The following is a 17,402-nucleotide window of genomic DNA, read 5'->3' on the forward strand; positions in this document are numbered from 1 at the left end:
AGTACGACGAAAAAATCTATGAAGATTTTATTTCTTGAAAGTAGCCGCTAGAGGCGCTGCAAAATATGTCATACATTTAATGTCATTTTTTTACGCAGTCGCTAGCGAGCTCACCTAACGTAAACTCATGGTAAGCACACTGTTCAGTGAATTACAAAGACCAGACATCAAAGTAAATTAAAATACCATAAGCTGACCAAATAATGTAATCAGTAATAATGACTTCAATATCACTGTCATTCCTTCCTTCGATGTTAATAAATCCTTCATTCCAACATTTCCAATCACCTCACTGTCAGGTTGTAAGAACGCTTTCACATTTAGGCGACTTTAGCAGCGCGAAAAACGCGCGACAGACGCGCTGCCGATAATTTCATACTATGTGACAGCGGATGCATGCCTTCACATATAAAAACGCCGCTGCCACGCTGCTTTCGCGCTTCTAACGCCCTAATGTGAAAGCGCTCTAACGGCATTACTTCAATGTCCGCTATAGAACCAGTAAATAAAAGCCAAATCTTTATTAAAATGACACTCGGATCACGGTTCTGCCGTCTGGAGTAATTGCAAAGTCGCCGAAAACCATCCCGCCGATTGTCAATTCCGCACCGCCGTTACTCACTCACAATTAGTATTCAGTCGAGCTCCTTACACGTTGGCAAGTTAATGAGAGAGTGTCGTCGTATTTTTGAAATTCAGACCCTTTGAAACGATGTACGAAAATATGTTAATGCGCCCTGTGGAGCGGGTGTGCGCAAAATTGATTAAGGTGCGGCTGAGACGGTCCGGCTTTGAGATGTGATGCTAAAAATAATTATATTCTACATATCTGGGTGGAACACCTAACACCTCAATAGATTTGACAACCGTAGTGGTGGACTGAAGTACACAGACCACATTAAGCTAAACACTGTAGCATCTCCTTATTTAGTGCTAACAGAGGCTGATTTACAACCAAAATATACCTTTAGTCTAATGTGCTGTCTGTCGTCTGTACAACATAAAAGTTAAGAAAAAAACCCTTTCTACTTTGACACTAGATGAATTGAGTTAACTTATCTTTGCAGCTAGAAAATCTAGTTAGGCTTGTTTTTATTAACAACTTAGAAGCAAATTACAGCTCTTGTCGTTGATGATATTGATTTCTCATTTACAAATCAATTCTAGCGTTTATTTTCATTATAGAACATCAAAAACCAATATTTTAGTGAAGTTCTGAACTTTAAAGCATTTATTTATGAGGCCTGTTTATTAACCTAACAGTTCTCCTACTTGTTCGGCAATAGAATAAATCTCTCACGTAATATCAAATAAAAAATACAACTACCAAAATGACATCTATACTTATCCACATTAGGTCTATCAAACGCGTGTCAATTCCGATACAAGTGTTCATAAGTCAAACCAGCCCTCTGCCATACATAATTGATACGGTTCATTTGCATCGCAAATCGGAAAAGAACCGCGATGATCATCCCTGAATTAGCCTGATGCTGCTAGTGATGTCCAGAATCGATTGTGATCAGAATCGATAGAATATTGAAATTCTGATTTCGAAGTTAATGGCAGTGTATGCCCCCGGAATGGACCATAAATCGTTAAGTACTTAGGTTTTAATTTATTGAACAGCCATCAATAACTATGATTAAAAAAATCCACCAAAAATCAAAAGCAATCCAAGCATCGATTCCAGAATCCAGATTCAATAATTGTGTCACATCATTGATCTGTGCGACATTTATAGTAAAATCAGAAGCCACATCGAGTCCAGTTACCTACTCGATTAAAGGAACCTCACAAATCGAATCGAATCTGCCACAAAATACGTACAACACCACATCTCACCGCATCTTGCCATTCACGTTTTACGATCAACATTCATTGTTTTTGCGCTCGTCACACTGCGGGGGCAGATTCGGATCGACATTTCGTATAAGAGCCTGTAAAAACTCCATACGTCACTCCCAAATAACGAACTCCACCTCCCAAGGACAAGAAACATGCAATACCACCTCTATGGACCTCGGAATAAAGACGATCAGATATCGGAGATGTGTCAGACGAAATGCATCGTTAGTTTTGCTAAAGGATACAAGCACGGGATATACGCCTGAATTATTTAGATGGCAATCGTGCGTCCGTATTCTGATCGCTTTTCTCATCGGAATCCTCTACACCTCGCCTTATCTCACTCCTATCGGTCTGGGAGGAAAGGGACAAACTCCGTTTTTAAAAGGGGCTGTTTTGTAATATTCAAAGCATGTGTTATGGAAGTGATGTTCTAATACGCTGGGGTTACGTGTATTTGAATGTTGGTTTAGTATTCTTTTGAATAATACACGCCTATTAACTTCGACGCCGCCAGAATGTTAGGGAGGAATGGAAATGGCCGTTTCAGGAGTACCTACAGGCTTTCTCATTATTGGAACTCGTTACTGGAAGTACAATTCCATTTGATGAATCGCCCTGAAACAAATGAGCAACCTTTTTGTAATTCCAAGAATCCGATATAGTATAATAATTATAAAGGCTGATCTGTCGAAAAAATTCACTTTCCTCCTTGTGAATGATCGCAGAAACATCATTAATTAAGCTCCTTCTAAAAGGAAAGTCACTCGAAGATACTTATCTCCAAATGAGTGAAAACGTCGTCTACTAAAAACAAATTCCCTTAATCAGACATCTGAATAAACAGAAAGTTTATCTGCAAAGCTTAATAAAACCCGACTGAACAAAATTACAGCAAATTAACACCTATCCGGTACAATTCCGTGTAGCTGTCGAACGAAAGACTGCAAGACATTTTTCCCAAGCCCGGCTGCCCAGGCCGGGCTCCGTAAATTAAAATGTGAATAATTAACACAGAGCCACCCCTCTCTCCCCACCCCTCACACACCACCCAGATGTATTAGTTTTAAGCTCGCCGTGTGCGATTTTAGGGTGGCTCTGACTCGAAGGTGGATGACGTTTGGCTCTGTAATCGCTTGGCAGAATTTTTAATTCCCCAACCAATGGCGCACCGCGCTTTGTATAACTGCAAGCGAATCTGTGTCGTAACGATCGGTAGTTTGCAGTAGTTGAAATATTCTCATCTGGACGGGTGAATGTGAATTATTCAATGGCAGTTTCGTTTTTAACGACTTCAAAAGGAGCTTTGTATTCGGTCGGGTCATTTGGTTGTAAATTAGTATCATATTTATGGAAAATGGCTATTACGCTTTGTCAAGCTTGCTCGGGAGCTAGTTTATAATATTCGGATGGAAAATGGGAAGAAAAATCTTCGTTATCTCACAATGGATGGGATTTGAAAACTTCTTGCACCCGCAAAAATATGTCGGGCTTCGGAATCACCAACTTTGGAATTTATTAGCATCATCAATTACATACCTGTCGAGATATACCATCTTCTTGTCTTAGGGTTCATGTGTTCTAGTGGTCGTCTCTTCTATTGTACTTTTTTTAATTTAATTTGTACACCGCAAAGGTACGACATGTCGATACCATTTTAAATGCTGACTTAACACCTTATGTACACATGTTTGAACAAATAAATGTATCTTTATCTTTGGATGAGAAGACGGGACCAGCTACCATGATGTACTGCTTAACTTGCTTACCAAATTACATAGGTACGAACACCATATAAAGGTACTATTATTATTATTGCGTGAGCTTCACGCAAACAGTACTAGGTACTGTGATGCTACATGTCAGCTTACTCTTTTTTTGGCAGTAAAACATTATCATAGTATATGGTGCTTATTAGATCATAGTATTCCGCACTACTCTATCTGACACGCGTTCTTTTTCGATAAGGCTCAGTGTCTTTTGTCTTCTGACGATGATCCGAATTCAAATGAATGTAATTTTTGCCCAATGAATGCAAAAACAGTGTTCGGCTCTCAAATCCCATCAACACATCCCAAACGCCAATCATAATCCAATATTAATCAGCGGTGCGCCGAACGGGGCGCGGACAAATGAACCAATCGCTTACGTGATGATGACAATCGTAATCAACAACACAAAAAGCCAATCGCACGCACATAACTAATTCAATTTGCGTGTTGCCAGCCAGGGTTGTGTAGGTAGAGGCTTAGTTGAGGAAATTTTATGTCTTTTAGCAAAATTTCACAAGTAGGTTACGTTCCTGGAGAAATCTTCTTGACTATTTATTGTCCCGAAGCAGTGGTAGAGTTAAGCAATACTGGGACGTGTAAGAGCACTTTTAAAAGCCTATTTGAAGAAAAGAGCTACTTTATGACTTAAATTTTTTTTCTAGAAGGTATTGGGAATATTTCAATTTCGGAGTTTACAAACGATTCCATTTTGCCCTACGATTACTTATCTAATGCCATTCGGTTTGTCGCACACCCCTGACCAGGTGGATTCCGGCGTCGGACGTACAATATTGATCACCGTTATCCCGGTTCGGCGATTTGCGGAAAAACTCCGCCGCATCGGGATACGGTCAATTATTAAAGGTGAGGGCACGCGCCGTGGGATAGGGCGCTGGATGTGGCCGGCGAATGTGGGTCAGGAGTCGGGAGTCATTGTGTGCTACGATTTGTTTCTAAAATGGTGTTACGATTTGTTGCTAAAATTGTGTTTCAGACTTTATCAAAGGCATCAAAAGCAGATAATTGCTTAAATGTACCAACTATTATAGCATTAAAGAATAAATAAAGAAATATCTTAATAATACACAAACCTATGTGATAGCTTCCAAATGGGCACGTTTTTCAAAGAAAAAACAATATAATTACATAATATTGGAGTCGTTCTTAAAAGAAGAGCTGGAAATCCCATCATGGCAAGCATCATGTGCTCAAAGTTAGCGATAGCAAGTAAATAAGACTGAGTTTGGTGATTTGCAATTAAAAGCATCATAGTAAAACATCTTAATGATGATTGTCCTAGCTCAATAGGCAGGCTCACAAACAACATATCTTTATATTCCTGATGACTTGATCACGCGCTTCCATCGTCTCTTAAGTCCTTGTCCTGCGCGTGAAAAATGTTGTTGTTTCCGCCGAGCCGTAAAGCTGGAGTCAGTTTGCGCCGGGATGTTTTACGGGCCTCGAGGAATAGATCTGTTTCTATTTGCCGAGACGTTCTAGAATGGGATATATACATTGTATAGTTCAAGTTGACTAAAGATGGAAAGCATTCAATGAGGATAAAGATGTAGTTGGTGAATTGCGTCTCTATTACGCTTACCAACATAATTTCATGTTTAATAATGAGTATATTGATTGAGAACAGAATGAATTGATAACTCTTTTATAATGCGAACAGCTAAGGACTAGAATTCGGCTGCCTGCTGCTATGTTTCCCGAACACTATAATCCGGGCCTTTTCAAGGCGAGGCATGGCTTTTATAATAGGCACTTAGTAGGGCAGATATGTACCATCCTAGATTGCATCTCACTTAAAATCAGGTGCGATTGCGGTCAAATATCTGCCTTGTTTATTCTGCACTAAAAATAATAATAATAAATGCCTAAATGTAATACCAAAGTAATTACTCAAGTGAAAAGTTATGTCTACTTTTGTGTTTAGTGTCTCATTGCTATTAGCAACTTTACAGAAATCTTAAGTAAGTATGGATGCGAAAGACGTAGCTTACATATAGACCAGCAGACTTAGAACTTCTATTAGAGGAAAGTAAATATCCCTTTTGTACGAGTGCCTTTCCTAGTCGCCAATTCCCTGGTCTATCATCCTTTACGACCAAGTGTCCCTGCCTTTTCACCTCGATAATGAAAACAACGTAATGCCAACCTCAAACGCGACCCTTTCCAACTTATTGACGATATGTCATCCCCTTAAAAGCAAACGATGTTCACATCCCTCATCCCTCAATCTCCCAGAATCCATGTGGCCCCTAACAGCTTCCCTTATTTAGAGTGCATTCTGCAATTAAAAACGAAACGTACATTGTATCCCTGACGGACATAGACAAAAATTCATCAGCGAATATAAGTAGTGGCCGACTCCTCGCATATAAATATAAAGCCGATGCGTTGCCCCCGGGGAGTGGTATGCATATATTAAACGTCACGCACAAAAATAGAATAAATTAATAATCCTATTTTACTATTCAAAATCCACCCTACATTTTCTAACTCTATAAATGAGTACTATTGTAACTCGAATAGAATCAGTTCGAGTTTGTCCATTTTAAAGTTCTTTATTTATGACACCTAATTTTATTCTTTTGCAAAATATGTTTTGTGAGTTTGAAGACGGACTTTTTCAGTTCAACATGATTAAAATCTTAACATTTTTGCATAGGTATAATCATTTAATCAGTTCTACCATAGACACCTGGATTGTTAAGATTTATAGGTACTAGAGCTTGCCAAAATTTTTTAACAAGTTCTTCGCTAAACACTATCGCTTATTATCATCATCATCATTTCAGCCATAGGACGTCCACTGTTGAACATAGGCCTCCCCTAATGATTTCCATGTTGATTGGTTGGTAGCGGCCTGCGTCCAGCGCCTTCCTGCTACCTTTATGATGTCGTCAATCCACCTTGTGGGTGGACGTCCCGCGTTGCGATTCCTCTTAGTAAAGAGAATAGGTATTATTATTGATTTAAACTCTGTTGATTTAAAATTTTTCGTAGAACGTAAAAGATTTCGCGAACCAATAGTAGCTCGCCGTCCGTTTCGTCCGTCAGTACGACCGCTCAAAATTGCCACCGTATATAATATTCGGTGCTTTTAATTAAAACAGTGGCCACGGCCGATCGTGGCCCTTGTTCTGCCCAATTTTTTATCGCGTTTGTAAATATATCGTAAATCGTGCGCGTTTATTGACTGACCCGTATTGGGACCGGTTGAATTTTTTGGCTTTACATTTTTAACAATTATAAATAACGGGCCTGGGTGTGCGATAATTTTGCATAGATAATGTATGGGTGTTAAAATTGCGTTTTGGTTTTATTTAATCGAGGATGTAGAGCCGTTGAAAGACGTAACCTGTTGGTCATAATGTCGGTTGTTATAAAAATCAACATCTAATCATGAAAGAAAAATTTCAAGAAGGCTCGAATAGTCAGAGCAAATAAAATGTCTCATTAACTGGGTATCATAAATCTACTGGTATTTAGTCAGTGAGCGAACTACATCTTACAAAGAATATACAGAACAGTAGATATTCTTATTCGATTTGATTTGGACTGTGTTACATTTTCTACAAGTATAATTATACACTTGACCATATCACATGATCTTTCCATAGCAAGTCTTAATGCTTCTGCTTTACTTTGGATATTTGTATTGTTAAATGCGCATTAAAGAAATAAATATAGGTTATCTCTTTAAAATTGTGTTGCATTACCATATCTGTATTGTAACGTCGGTTTACATTTTTACAATGGAGATTGATTCGCGAAATCTATTCACATCCACGCGTCGCTAATCCCATTTGTTTTACATTGAATAAACCTTAATGATCGCCCTCGTCAATGTAAATCAAAGCGGGCCCGTCATCGCACACATTTATTGGCGTTAGAAAAGCACCCAATCATCGGCGCCCGTCCATTGTTCCCGCAAATAATCGTAAATTCCGAACGGACAAAATATAATAAATTGCCGATGAGATCTGCGCGAACACTTCAACAATGCACCGATTTGCCAACAACAATTCTAATCCACACCCCTATTCCCAAGGACTAAGAACAAAAATTGGATGAAAATACCGCTATTGGACCGCAGTAAAATCTCCGGCCAGTCTATATTTGCACACCGAACCCTTTGTTGGCCGCTTTTTTCGGTTGTTTCCGCGTACAAGCTGATAGAACACGTTTTTCGAATCATTAAACAGTTTCGACCGCGTCCGCGGTTGGCGGGAAAAAGGAATGGCCGAAAAAAAAGGAATAGAAATTTTTACACCGAGCAGTGGCCCGGAGTGATCGTTGTTTCGCCACGATAAAGCTGTGCGCTGATAAAGGAATGTTGAGCCAGCGGATTGTTTGGATTCTTTGGCTATCGATTAAAGGGTTAAAGTCTATTAGGAGTAGGATCAGTGATTATAAGAAAGCACGTACATCTGGAATATGGCAATGAAAACAAAAAATAAATGAGTAATATTGACTTTAGTATTTAGTAGATCTGCTGACATGTATAGTTTGCAAAATTCCTATCTGTGTGAAGATAAATATGTAGATTATCTCATATTAACAAGACAGATAAAAGTCAGTTCAACTATCAAAACCACTTGAGCGCAGTATTCGGATCGCAACCGACCCGATACCTCACGTGACATCGACACCCATCGTTTAGCTCTTGACACTTTGCAAGTTGCACTTTCTGCCGTGAGAAAGACCGATTCAGGTAAATGTTACATGTAATGAATGAGGGAAAATGGTCATCATTAATGCTTTTTTCACATGACTTACAACTTAACATCCTTATTGGCACCATTTTTTTAATTATTAATGCAACAAACAGTCATCTATCTATAGGAACAAGTTTAACATAAATATTGAGCTTTTACAATCTCTAAAATTAGTGTCATCTCCAGAAATAGACACAATAAGCGTTAAACAAAAACTGTTTTTCATCCCTTCCAATACTTAACACATATAAAAGTGAGTTTTTCCTGTCCATCTGATGGGTGGGCGTGGACTGCAAGGATTAATGGCGTTCGTCTCTAATTAATGTGCGCACACGCTCCTTGGAGAACGTTCGAGTCCCCACTAGTAGTTTTAGTGGTTTATTATAAATTGTTTAGTTCAATTCCTTGGTTTGTCCAATGTAAAATAGAATAGAAAACGTTTATTTTGCTGCCACATGGAAACGCATACATAGACAAAACAGTAAAAATTACAGAATCATTAAAAAAATAAATAATCGGTAAAATTACTTACTTAGGCGGCGTTGCATTGCAGCAGCAAAAAGGTCCCCGTCTCAGCTTTTGTCTATGTGTTAAGTTCCAAATTCCTAATAGAGTGGTTTGGTATCTTCTATTACCAATTACTGTTTTTGATTTATTTAGGACTTAGGGAATCCCTTACCCAATATTATCGTTAATTTATGCTATGCTATGGACCAGTGAGAAGGTTTTCGTCGGCTGTTACTTATTTTTACAGATTTGCTCTTTTTAGTGCCCAATTATAACATTAACTTATTCTAGAACTTTTTTTTTTTGCTCATGGTGGATATGGCAGCCAATCATCATCATCATCATCATTTCAGCCACAAGACGTCCACTGCTGAACATAGGCGTCCCCCAATGACTTCCACATCGCACGGTTGGTAGCGGCCTGCATCCAGCGCCTTCCTACTACCTTTATCAGGTCGTCGGTCCACCTTGTGAGTGGACGTCACACGCTGCGTTTTCCGGTACGTGGCCTCCATTCCACCTTGCTGCCCCATCGCCAAGCCAATTGCCCCAGCCAATATCTGCCTAAAATCTTAAAACCTACCAAGAAGAAGCAATATCGAATATTACAAAATTTTGTATAAAATACCACCGTGTAACCAAATCCAAGATATATTACGGTTCCGATGTCCTATCGAGCCCTCTTCAGGTCCCATTAAACTTTTTTCGAATTTTATTGTACGGAAGATATTGTTCTTCTTGTTGCGCCCCAATGTATTGGAGTTATTATTTTAACTGTCCTACGCGTGAGTTGACTGTTATGAATATCAATTGGATGTTTTTATTTTGGAGGAATAAATTACCTTACCTACTTATATTTGCTATATTTTCCACAAGAACTTCATAGGAACTTTTTGATTAAAATGGTATCTTAATCAGTCCAAGGTTAAGCAATAACTTCAATTAAGTATTTGACTTAATTTAAGCATCACTACTATATCTGTCAAAAATTCAGTTCCCAACGCAACATTATCTCGACACTTATGTGCTTATGTTGATGATATACCCAAGTGTCAGCATTTGGGGCATTCTTTGAATTCACAAGCAAATTATATAACTGACAGGTATGTTTTGTCAAAAATCATTTACTTTTTACAAAGCAGGTCACGTCGTGTTTGTTAAGTCAAAATTTTCTAATAAGAGATTAAAAATCCCCCAATGCTTCCCCTACCGAACCGTCGTTTATGAAATTTGCCAAAAAGAAAGTTAATTACGACCAAGTCGCAACCATCGATCACGCGATGAAAAGATCCAAAGATCTGCATCGAACGATCGCAACAATCAATTTTCATTTGCGACAAAAAACCGAAAGAAAGGGCACAGATGCCAGCAATTTTTTAATCGCAAGGAGAATGCTCGCAGTCGGTCACAGACAAATACCCCATAATTAATGATCCGAACACTTTTATTTTATCTACCATACCAATAGCAGGGAAGGAAGCCACAAACAAAACAGTGAGCGGGTGTCGAACGAAAGGAGAATTTATCATGTAGACGGAGAGACAGCACGACCGCCAATGTCCATTTGGATAATGCCCAACGCGATTAAAAATATAAAAATACCCCACCACCCGCAGGGGGAGGATTTGACGGAGGACACCGCGCTGAGGACACAAAAGGATTATAAATGAGAAGGAATTTTAGATAATATTTGTACGTTGGATGTGGATTGTAATGTTGGCGAGATCGCCCCCCCGAGCGGGAGTCGCCTTCCGCGATCCTAATGACTGTTTGTATCAATTTGTTAGTATTGTATTTGAATATTTTCCTGCGTTCGTTACGATTTTAATCCCCTGTGGTCGGCGGGATCGATGCTTTTTGTTTAATATTTCTCTGTTCGCGTTTTTATTTTTAATTCGTTTGATCGTGGCGCCGTTGATTAAAGGCGTTGTTGGACTTTTTTCAGCGATATACGGAACTGCGGCTTTTCGTTGCGCTCGTCCTTTTGCCTCGCACTTGCCTATTGGGCGCTCTTTTATTTCTGCTCGGGCTTCTGCATCTGAAATCCTCGTTTGGGACGTGTAAATACAAGTTATTTTCTTTTCTTATAGCCCTTTTTTCGATGTTTGCTTAATTCTCCGGTTTGAAACGAGACGTGTGCTCCGGCGATAGTACAAAGGGGTCGAAAAACATGAAAATGTATTTCATCGTCATAATTAATACGTTTTTTTTTCGTGGATTTTAAAAACGAAGGATGAATCCGAATGAGCTCGCCGAGAAAAGAATAACACCGGACCGCGACACAGAGTGTTTTCAATTCATTATCTCGAAAACAAAAATTTCATTAGCCCCGGAGATTTCCTTTTTAAATTTAATTATTCATATTTAAATTAAACAAAATATAATAGAGGCCAGCTTAAAAAAGCGGCTTTATCGTATCATATTTTATTAACCAAATTTATAATTCTGCGCCGATTCGAGTAAATCCTGACCAGGGGTCCGAGGGAGATATTTATGAATGCCAAGCAGAAAAATCCACAATAATATTTCAGGGTGGACGTCCGGTCTTTACTTCCCCCCTGATCTATTTAAAAAAGAGGCCCGGAAGGACAAAAGGGCGGGTCGTAAAAAAACTGGACACGTATAGAGGTTGCGGCCGGCGCCCGGCTTTGTCTGATTCTTATTTTTTACCGGATCGGAACGTTTTTTATCGGTTTTGTTCCGGAGACAGTGGAGTCGCCTCTAATGCCCATTTGTAATTTTATTTTGGGATGCCTTTTTCGTCCGTGGGATGACCGGCTCTTTAAGAGTGATTTATGCATCGTTTTAATGGATAACACCGAGCATTTACATAGGCACATGTATTTTTTGAGGTGAGACGTGAACAAAACTGGATTTATTTGGCCACAACAACAACTAGACATCTAATCTAATTCCGTAATCTTTCTCATCTTATGCTTGAGGCGACTCATAGAGTTAGCTACCAAAATGTAACATGCCGCAAAATAGCATTAAAAATATATGTTTATTACTTAAATCTTATAAACTGACAAGTCAAGAACAAATAATACATCCCTATAACAAAATGGCAAACACTATACTAAAAACAATATTAATATTCATGAACACAAAATAGGCTAGATGACAAAATTTCAATTATTTGTCCGTCAGACAGATAATTAGAAAATATTCGACTCATATTTTTTATTTTCTTTCATAATTAAATAATAACAGTGCTACATCGAGTTGAAATGGCGCGATACGAGTAGTTTTTACTCAAAAGTGACGTCACGCGACATTTCAACTCAATATAATACTGTAATTATTCGATTATGGAAAAAAATAAAAAATATGAGTCTAATATTTTCTTATTCTCTGTCTGACGGACTAAATAAAATTCTATTTCATTACCAAGTCATCATCCCTATTCTGCAATCTTTGATCAAATCGTGACTGCAGATGGCAAAAACTTAACAAAAAAAAACAATTCGGGACAGTCCCAATTAAAAACAAAATCCAATGTCCTTCATTAGTTTCAACAATAAGTGTAATGCAAGTGACCTTAATTCAGTAGGGTAGATAACGAATTCGGCGTGCACATTCCGCATGCAATCGGGGCTAATCGCGTTGAGCCGGATCGAGTTTACATCGCGGCCGCTAATTCGCTGCCCCAATTCTGGATTGAATCGTCGACGTATATCAGGAATTCAGGAACGTTGGTCAGCTGAGCTGGACGTATTTTTGATTTTTTTATTAGTTTAAGGAATAAAAACTCATAAAACTCATTTATTTCTGTAAATAGGCTTAAAAAAAGCACTTTTACACGTCCCAGTATTAACCCTACCACTGCTTCAGGACAATAAATGTTAGAAGAATCCAAGAAACCCTATTCCACCAGATCGATTTTTTGAAAATTGTAAAATAATGGCATCTTGCGCCATCTCCGAGTAAAGTTCCAATTAGTTACTTCCTGATTACTACTACTTAGCAAGTAAAATAAGAACTATTTTGGCGTTATTCAAATATAGTGAAATTCGATAAGTACGAGTAGTACTCGTGACTTTCTTGACACTTTACTCGGAGATGGTGAACGAGGCCCTAAGTCTTTCCAAACTAATTTCCCAATTTTTTGTTTAGGTAAAGTTCCTAAATAATTCGAAAGAGTTCGTGGTTTAATAACCATCCTGGGTTTTTAGTTTCAAAGATATTGCTCTAATGTTGCCAACAGGTAAGGTAAGGTATACCCGACGATAGCGTCAAGGCAAACCAACCAAGTTGCAGTTAAAGGATTGAAGAAAACACCAAAACAGTAACAATTAGTTACTGTTTTTGNCTACAACAAGTAGACATCTCATCTAATTCCGTAATTGTTGTCTTTCTTTTTACAATCTTATGCTTGAGGCAGCTCATAGAGTTAGCCACCAAAATGTAACATGCCGCAAAATATCATTAAAAATATATTTTTATTACTTTTAATCTTATAAACTGACAAGTCAAAAACTAATAATACATCCCTATTCAACGTGACAACAAAGTGACAAAGACTATACTAAAAAATATATCTATATTCATGATCACAAAACTCTACAATTTTTGATCAAATCGTGACTGCAGATGACAAAAACTTTACCAAGAAAACCAATTCGGGACTGTTCCTATTAAAAACAAAATCCAATGTCCTTCATTAGTTTCAATAAGTGTAATGCAAGTGACCTTAATTCAGTAGGGTAGATAACGAATTCGGCGTGCACATTCCGCATGCAATCGGGGCTAATCGCGTTGAGCCGGATCGAGTTTACATCGCGGCCGCTAATTCGCTGCCACAATTCTGGATTGAAACGTCGACATATATCAGGAATTCAGGAACGTTGGTCAGCTGAGCTGGACCTATTTTTAATTTTTTTATTAGTTCAGGGAATTTCAGAAGAAACCTTAACCCACCAGCTCGATTTTTTGACAATTGTAAAATAATGGCATCTTTCGCCATCTCCAATTAGTTACTTCCTGATTCCTTAGCAAGTAAAATAAGAAGTATTTTAGCGTTATTCAAATATAGTGAAATTCGATAAGTACGAGTAGTAGGTACTCGTGACTTTCTTGACACTTTACTCGGAGATGGTGAACGAGGCCCTAAGTCTTTCCAAACTAATTTCCCAATTTTTTGTTTAGGTAAAGTTCCTAAATAATTCGAAAGAGTTCGTGGTTTAATAACCATCCTGGGTTTTTAGTTTCAAAGATATTGCTCTAATGTTGCCAACAGGTAAGGTAAGCTATACCCGACGATAGCGTCAAGGCGAACCAACCAAGTTGCAGTTAAAGGATTGAAGAAAACACCATCTAATTGTTACTGTTTTTGTGCATAGAAAATCAACCAACCCTTAAATTGATATCCGAATGGATCACATTAGTATTACACAGTCCACGTTACATGGTTTTGTCTGCCCGTCATCAGCATACGCATCCGCGTAACAAAGCACACACGGGCATAACTGAAAAATTATGAAAAAAAGCCACCCGCGATACCAGCAAGGAAGTGAACCCGCCCCGGGGGCAGGTGGTTTTTAGAATATAACCCATTATCATCGGTAAAAACCGGGCATCCATTACGGCTGATAAATACGGCAAAGATCCGCTCGCCCTTAGATAATAATTTGATTACGCAGGTTTGGTTTTTTGCGGGAAGAATTAATCGCTCGGGATGCGGTTTTGGATGTGTGTTTCCAGTTTTCTTTTGTTTTCAACCGATTTTAGGGATGGACGACCGTTTGTCTGGGGTGTTAAATTTTTTTCTTATTTTCCGGTTCATATTTTAATGACCAATGAACAGGAATCACCCTGTTATTTTTTTTTTTAATTTTCTTTATTTTATTTCCTTGAACATTTTTTTTTCGATTTAATTTCATTTTGATCAATAAGAATAAGACTGTACTTATTCTTTCCCTAAGAAATAAGGATAGATGTTTTTAGTGTTTGATGGGCTCTCATATCTAACTGACGCATTAAAGCTTTAAAACACCAATACAAATCTGTCATAAATGTTAGACATGTTTTAGAGCACGTTTCGCAAAATATTTAATTATTATTTTGAAACGCTTTGCTTAATACTTATGCCTTAAATAAATAATGCAAATAATTTTCAATGCTTCTTAAAGTTATCAGTGTGTATCGATATTATGTAACTGACCTTAAGAAATAATAATTTGGGGCCGCTCATTTCCTAAAGCCACCAGCGCTATATCAGACAACAGCGCCCAGCGTCCAGTCGCTAATCGCATTCCGGGCTACGGCGCGCTAATTCGACGGGTAATGCAATAACTATCACTCAACTGACAATAATACTAAACTGCTGATATGCGATGACGCAATTACGCGACCGGTTTGAATTGATTTGATGTGCCTCGATTTTAATCAGCGTAACAATTTCTAGTTCATCAGTGACATTAACATCAGTTAGCGTAATTTAAGTATCTCATACGCTCTTAAAGTGTTTTAGTTTAATATGATAAAAAAACAAATGAGCAAAGTAAAATAGTATTGAGTAAGGTTCTTCATCAAATCAATTTAAAGTTATTAGGACGTAAACCTCGGGGGAGGCCTTATTCCAGCATTGCACGTCATTTAGCTGAAACGAACGATACTGATACTCAAAATGAATTCATATTTTATCCACTGAAGATAGTTGGGTAATTGTTATACTCGCGAGTCAGAACGGTCAGTAATGCGGAGTGTGAAGTCTCGCGGGCTCCGTTTGACGCGTATCGGCCTGCATACTTGATGGCTTAATTGGATTGCACTGTAAATGTTGCGGCGCAGTGTCTTTTATGTGTCAGTGGTATTAATTTATGCTGATTTAATAAATGCGAAAGTAAATCCAGATTCCAGAGTTACTTTTACATCTAGAATCATTTATCTGTCTGTTACTGTTACGTTTATCGTAAAAGGTGGACTAATTTCATGGAAACTTTGGAGAAAGATCTCACCTTACCGTTTGTCGCACAAATCAACATTTCCAAATCAAATGAAAATCTGTTTGATCGACGAGAGCTGAAATAATAACGTTGCCATACTAGACCGGAGTAGATATTGTGGATGCTTTTATTGCACTCCAGATTGTATGGAGCTTGATACGCTAAAAGGTGTACCGACGAAATCGTAAAGGTAGCGGGGGGGAGGCGCTGGACGCAGGTCGCTACCAATCGATCGACGTGGAAAGCATGGGGGAGGAGTCCTATATTCAGCAGTGGACGTCCTGTGGCTGAAAAGATGATGATGATGATACGCTAAGAAGAACAATACGGTTTGATCGGGAAAATGCTACAAATCAGAACCAAGCTCTGTGACCAGGGTAGATTCTGGCTTTCCCACCTAAATAACCAGTGATGGTTATACCTTTATTTCAAGTTACCCTCTTGTCTTTCCAGGAGTGCCACGCTTGACGAGAGGTTCCTGTACTCGCAGACGGAGGTGCGGAGTGTCCAGTGGCATCCCACATCGCTGTCACGGCTTCTTGTGTTGGTCTCCGATAATACTTTGAGGTGAGTCAAAGTTTATTTATTATTCTTTAGCATCAGATAAATAGGTATACAATAGGATATTTAATGCATTATGGGCATTATCTGTTATGTTTTTTATTTCTGAATTTATTGCGTAAAACTAACGGTTCTAATGGGACTTGATTAAGAAGCTGACCAAGTGACTGAGTTTGTTGCGCTGTTTCTTCTCAGCATTGTCTCACATTATTGTCCCGAAGCATTATATCATCAATCATAGACCCGATGAAGATAGTTGATAATTCGTGTCTTGATAGGACAAAGACAGGGAATTCCACATGGATGACACAAGATAAAGTTTTATTTATTCTGGTAGTACAAGTAATTGCAAGTAAAGGTATCAAGTGCTATATTTCCAAGTCTGTCTAATACAGATTAACTTAAAATACCACAAACATTTTCCAGGCTCTACAACGTAGCAGTGAAGACGGGTCCTAAGCTGGTCAAAGTGATCACCATAGGGCCGAAGCCCCACGGCCTGTTAGCTGGCCGGACCTTCCTAGACAGCCTAGGGGATACGGCCGTGGACTTCACCCCTACTCCTGACTCTGAGCATATCCTCATACTGAGGGGAAACGGCGATGTGTACATGATGCCGTGCGACATAGAAGCAATGAGGTAGGTTCTGCGTCTATCTATACCATTCTCAGCTAGAATCAGGAATGAGGAGATCCGTAAACGAACCAGTCACTGACATAACCCGACGGATTAGCAAGCTGAAGTGGCAATGGACAGAGCACAAAGTCCGCAGAACTGACGGCCGATGAGGCAGCAAGGTTTTGGAGTGGCCACGTACAGAAACACGCAGCGTGGGACATCCACCCCCAAGGTAGTCAGACGATCTCATTAAGGTAGCAGGAAAACGCTGGGTGTTTGACCGTCTCTAATTTACCAGAGGCAAATGGAGACTCTGGCCTATACTCACCACGCTGGCCATATGGCCAACCCATATGGATTGGGCAGTCCTAGATGTTTGCATATTTATCCCTTAATCAACATTCTCGGAAAGAGTGGGA

The 17,402-nt window shown here is 38.8% G+C and overlaps 1 protein-coding gene across 1 annotated transcript in view; it reads left to right on the forward strand.

The window, feature by feature from the left end:
- Window positions 1-17,402, forward strand: part of mbo (Nuclear pore complex protein Nup88) — a 56,323-nt gene that overhangs the window by 14,514 nt on the left and 24,407 nt on the right. The window contains exons 3-4 of the mRNA XM_028311336.1: window positions 16,258-16,371; window positions 16,792-17,004. Of these exons, the coding sequence (XP_028167137.1) occupies window positions 16,258-16,371; window positions 16,792-17,004 (327 nt within the window). The remainder of the gene's footprint in view (window positions 1-16,257; window positions 16,372-16,791; window positions 17,005-17,402) is intronic.

The sequence above is a fragment of the Ostrinia furnacalis genome, unplaced genomic scaffold, assembly GCF_004193835.3.
Source record: "Ostrinia furnacalis isolate ACB-3 unplaced genomic scaffold, ASM419383v2 OfSCF0219, whole genome shotgun sequence".
Classification (NCBI taxonomy): domain Eukaryota; kingdom Metazoa; phylum Arthropoda; class Insecta; order Lepidoptera; family Crambidae; genus Ostrinia; species Ostrinia furnacalis.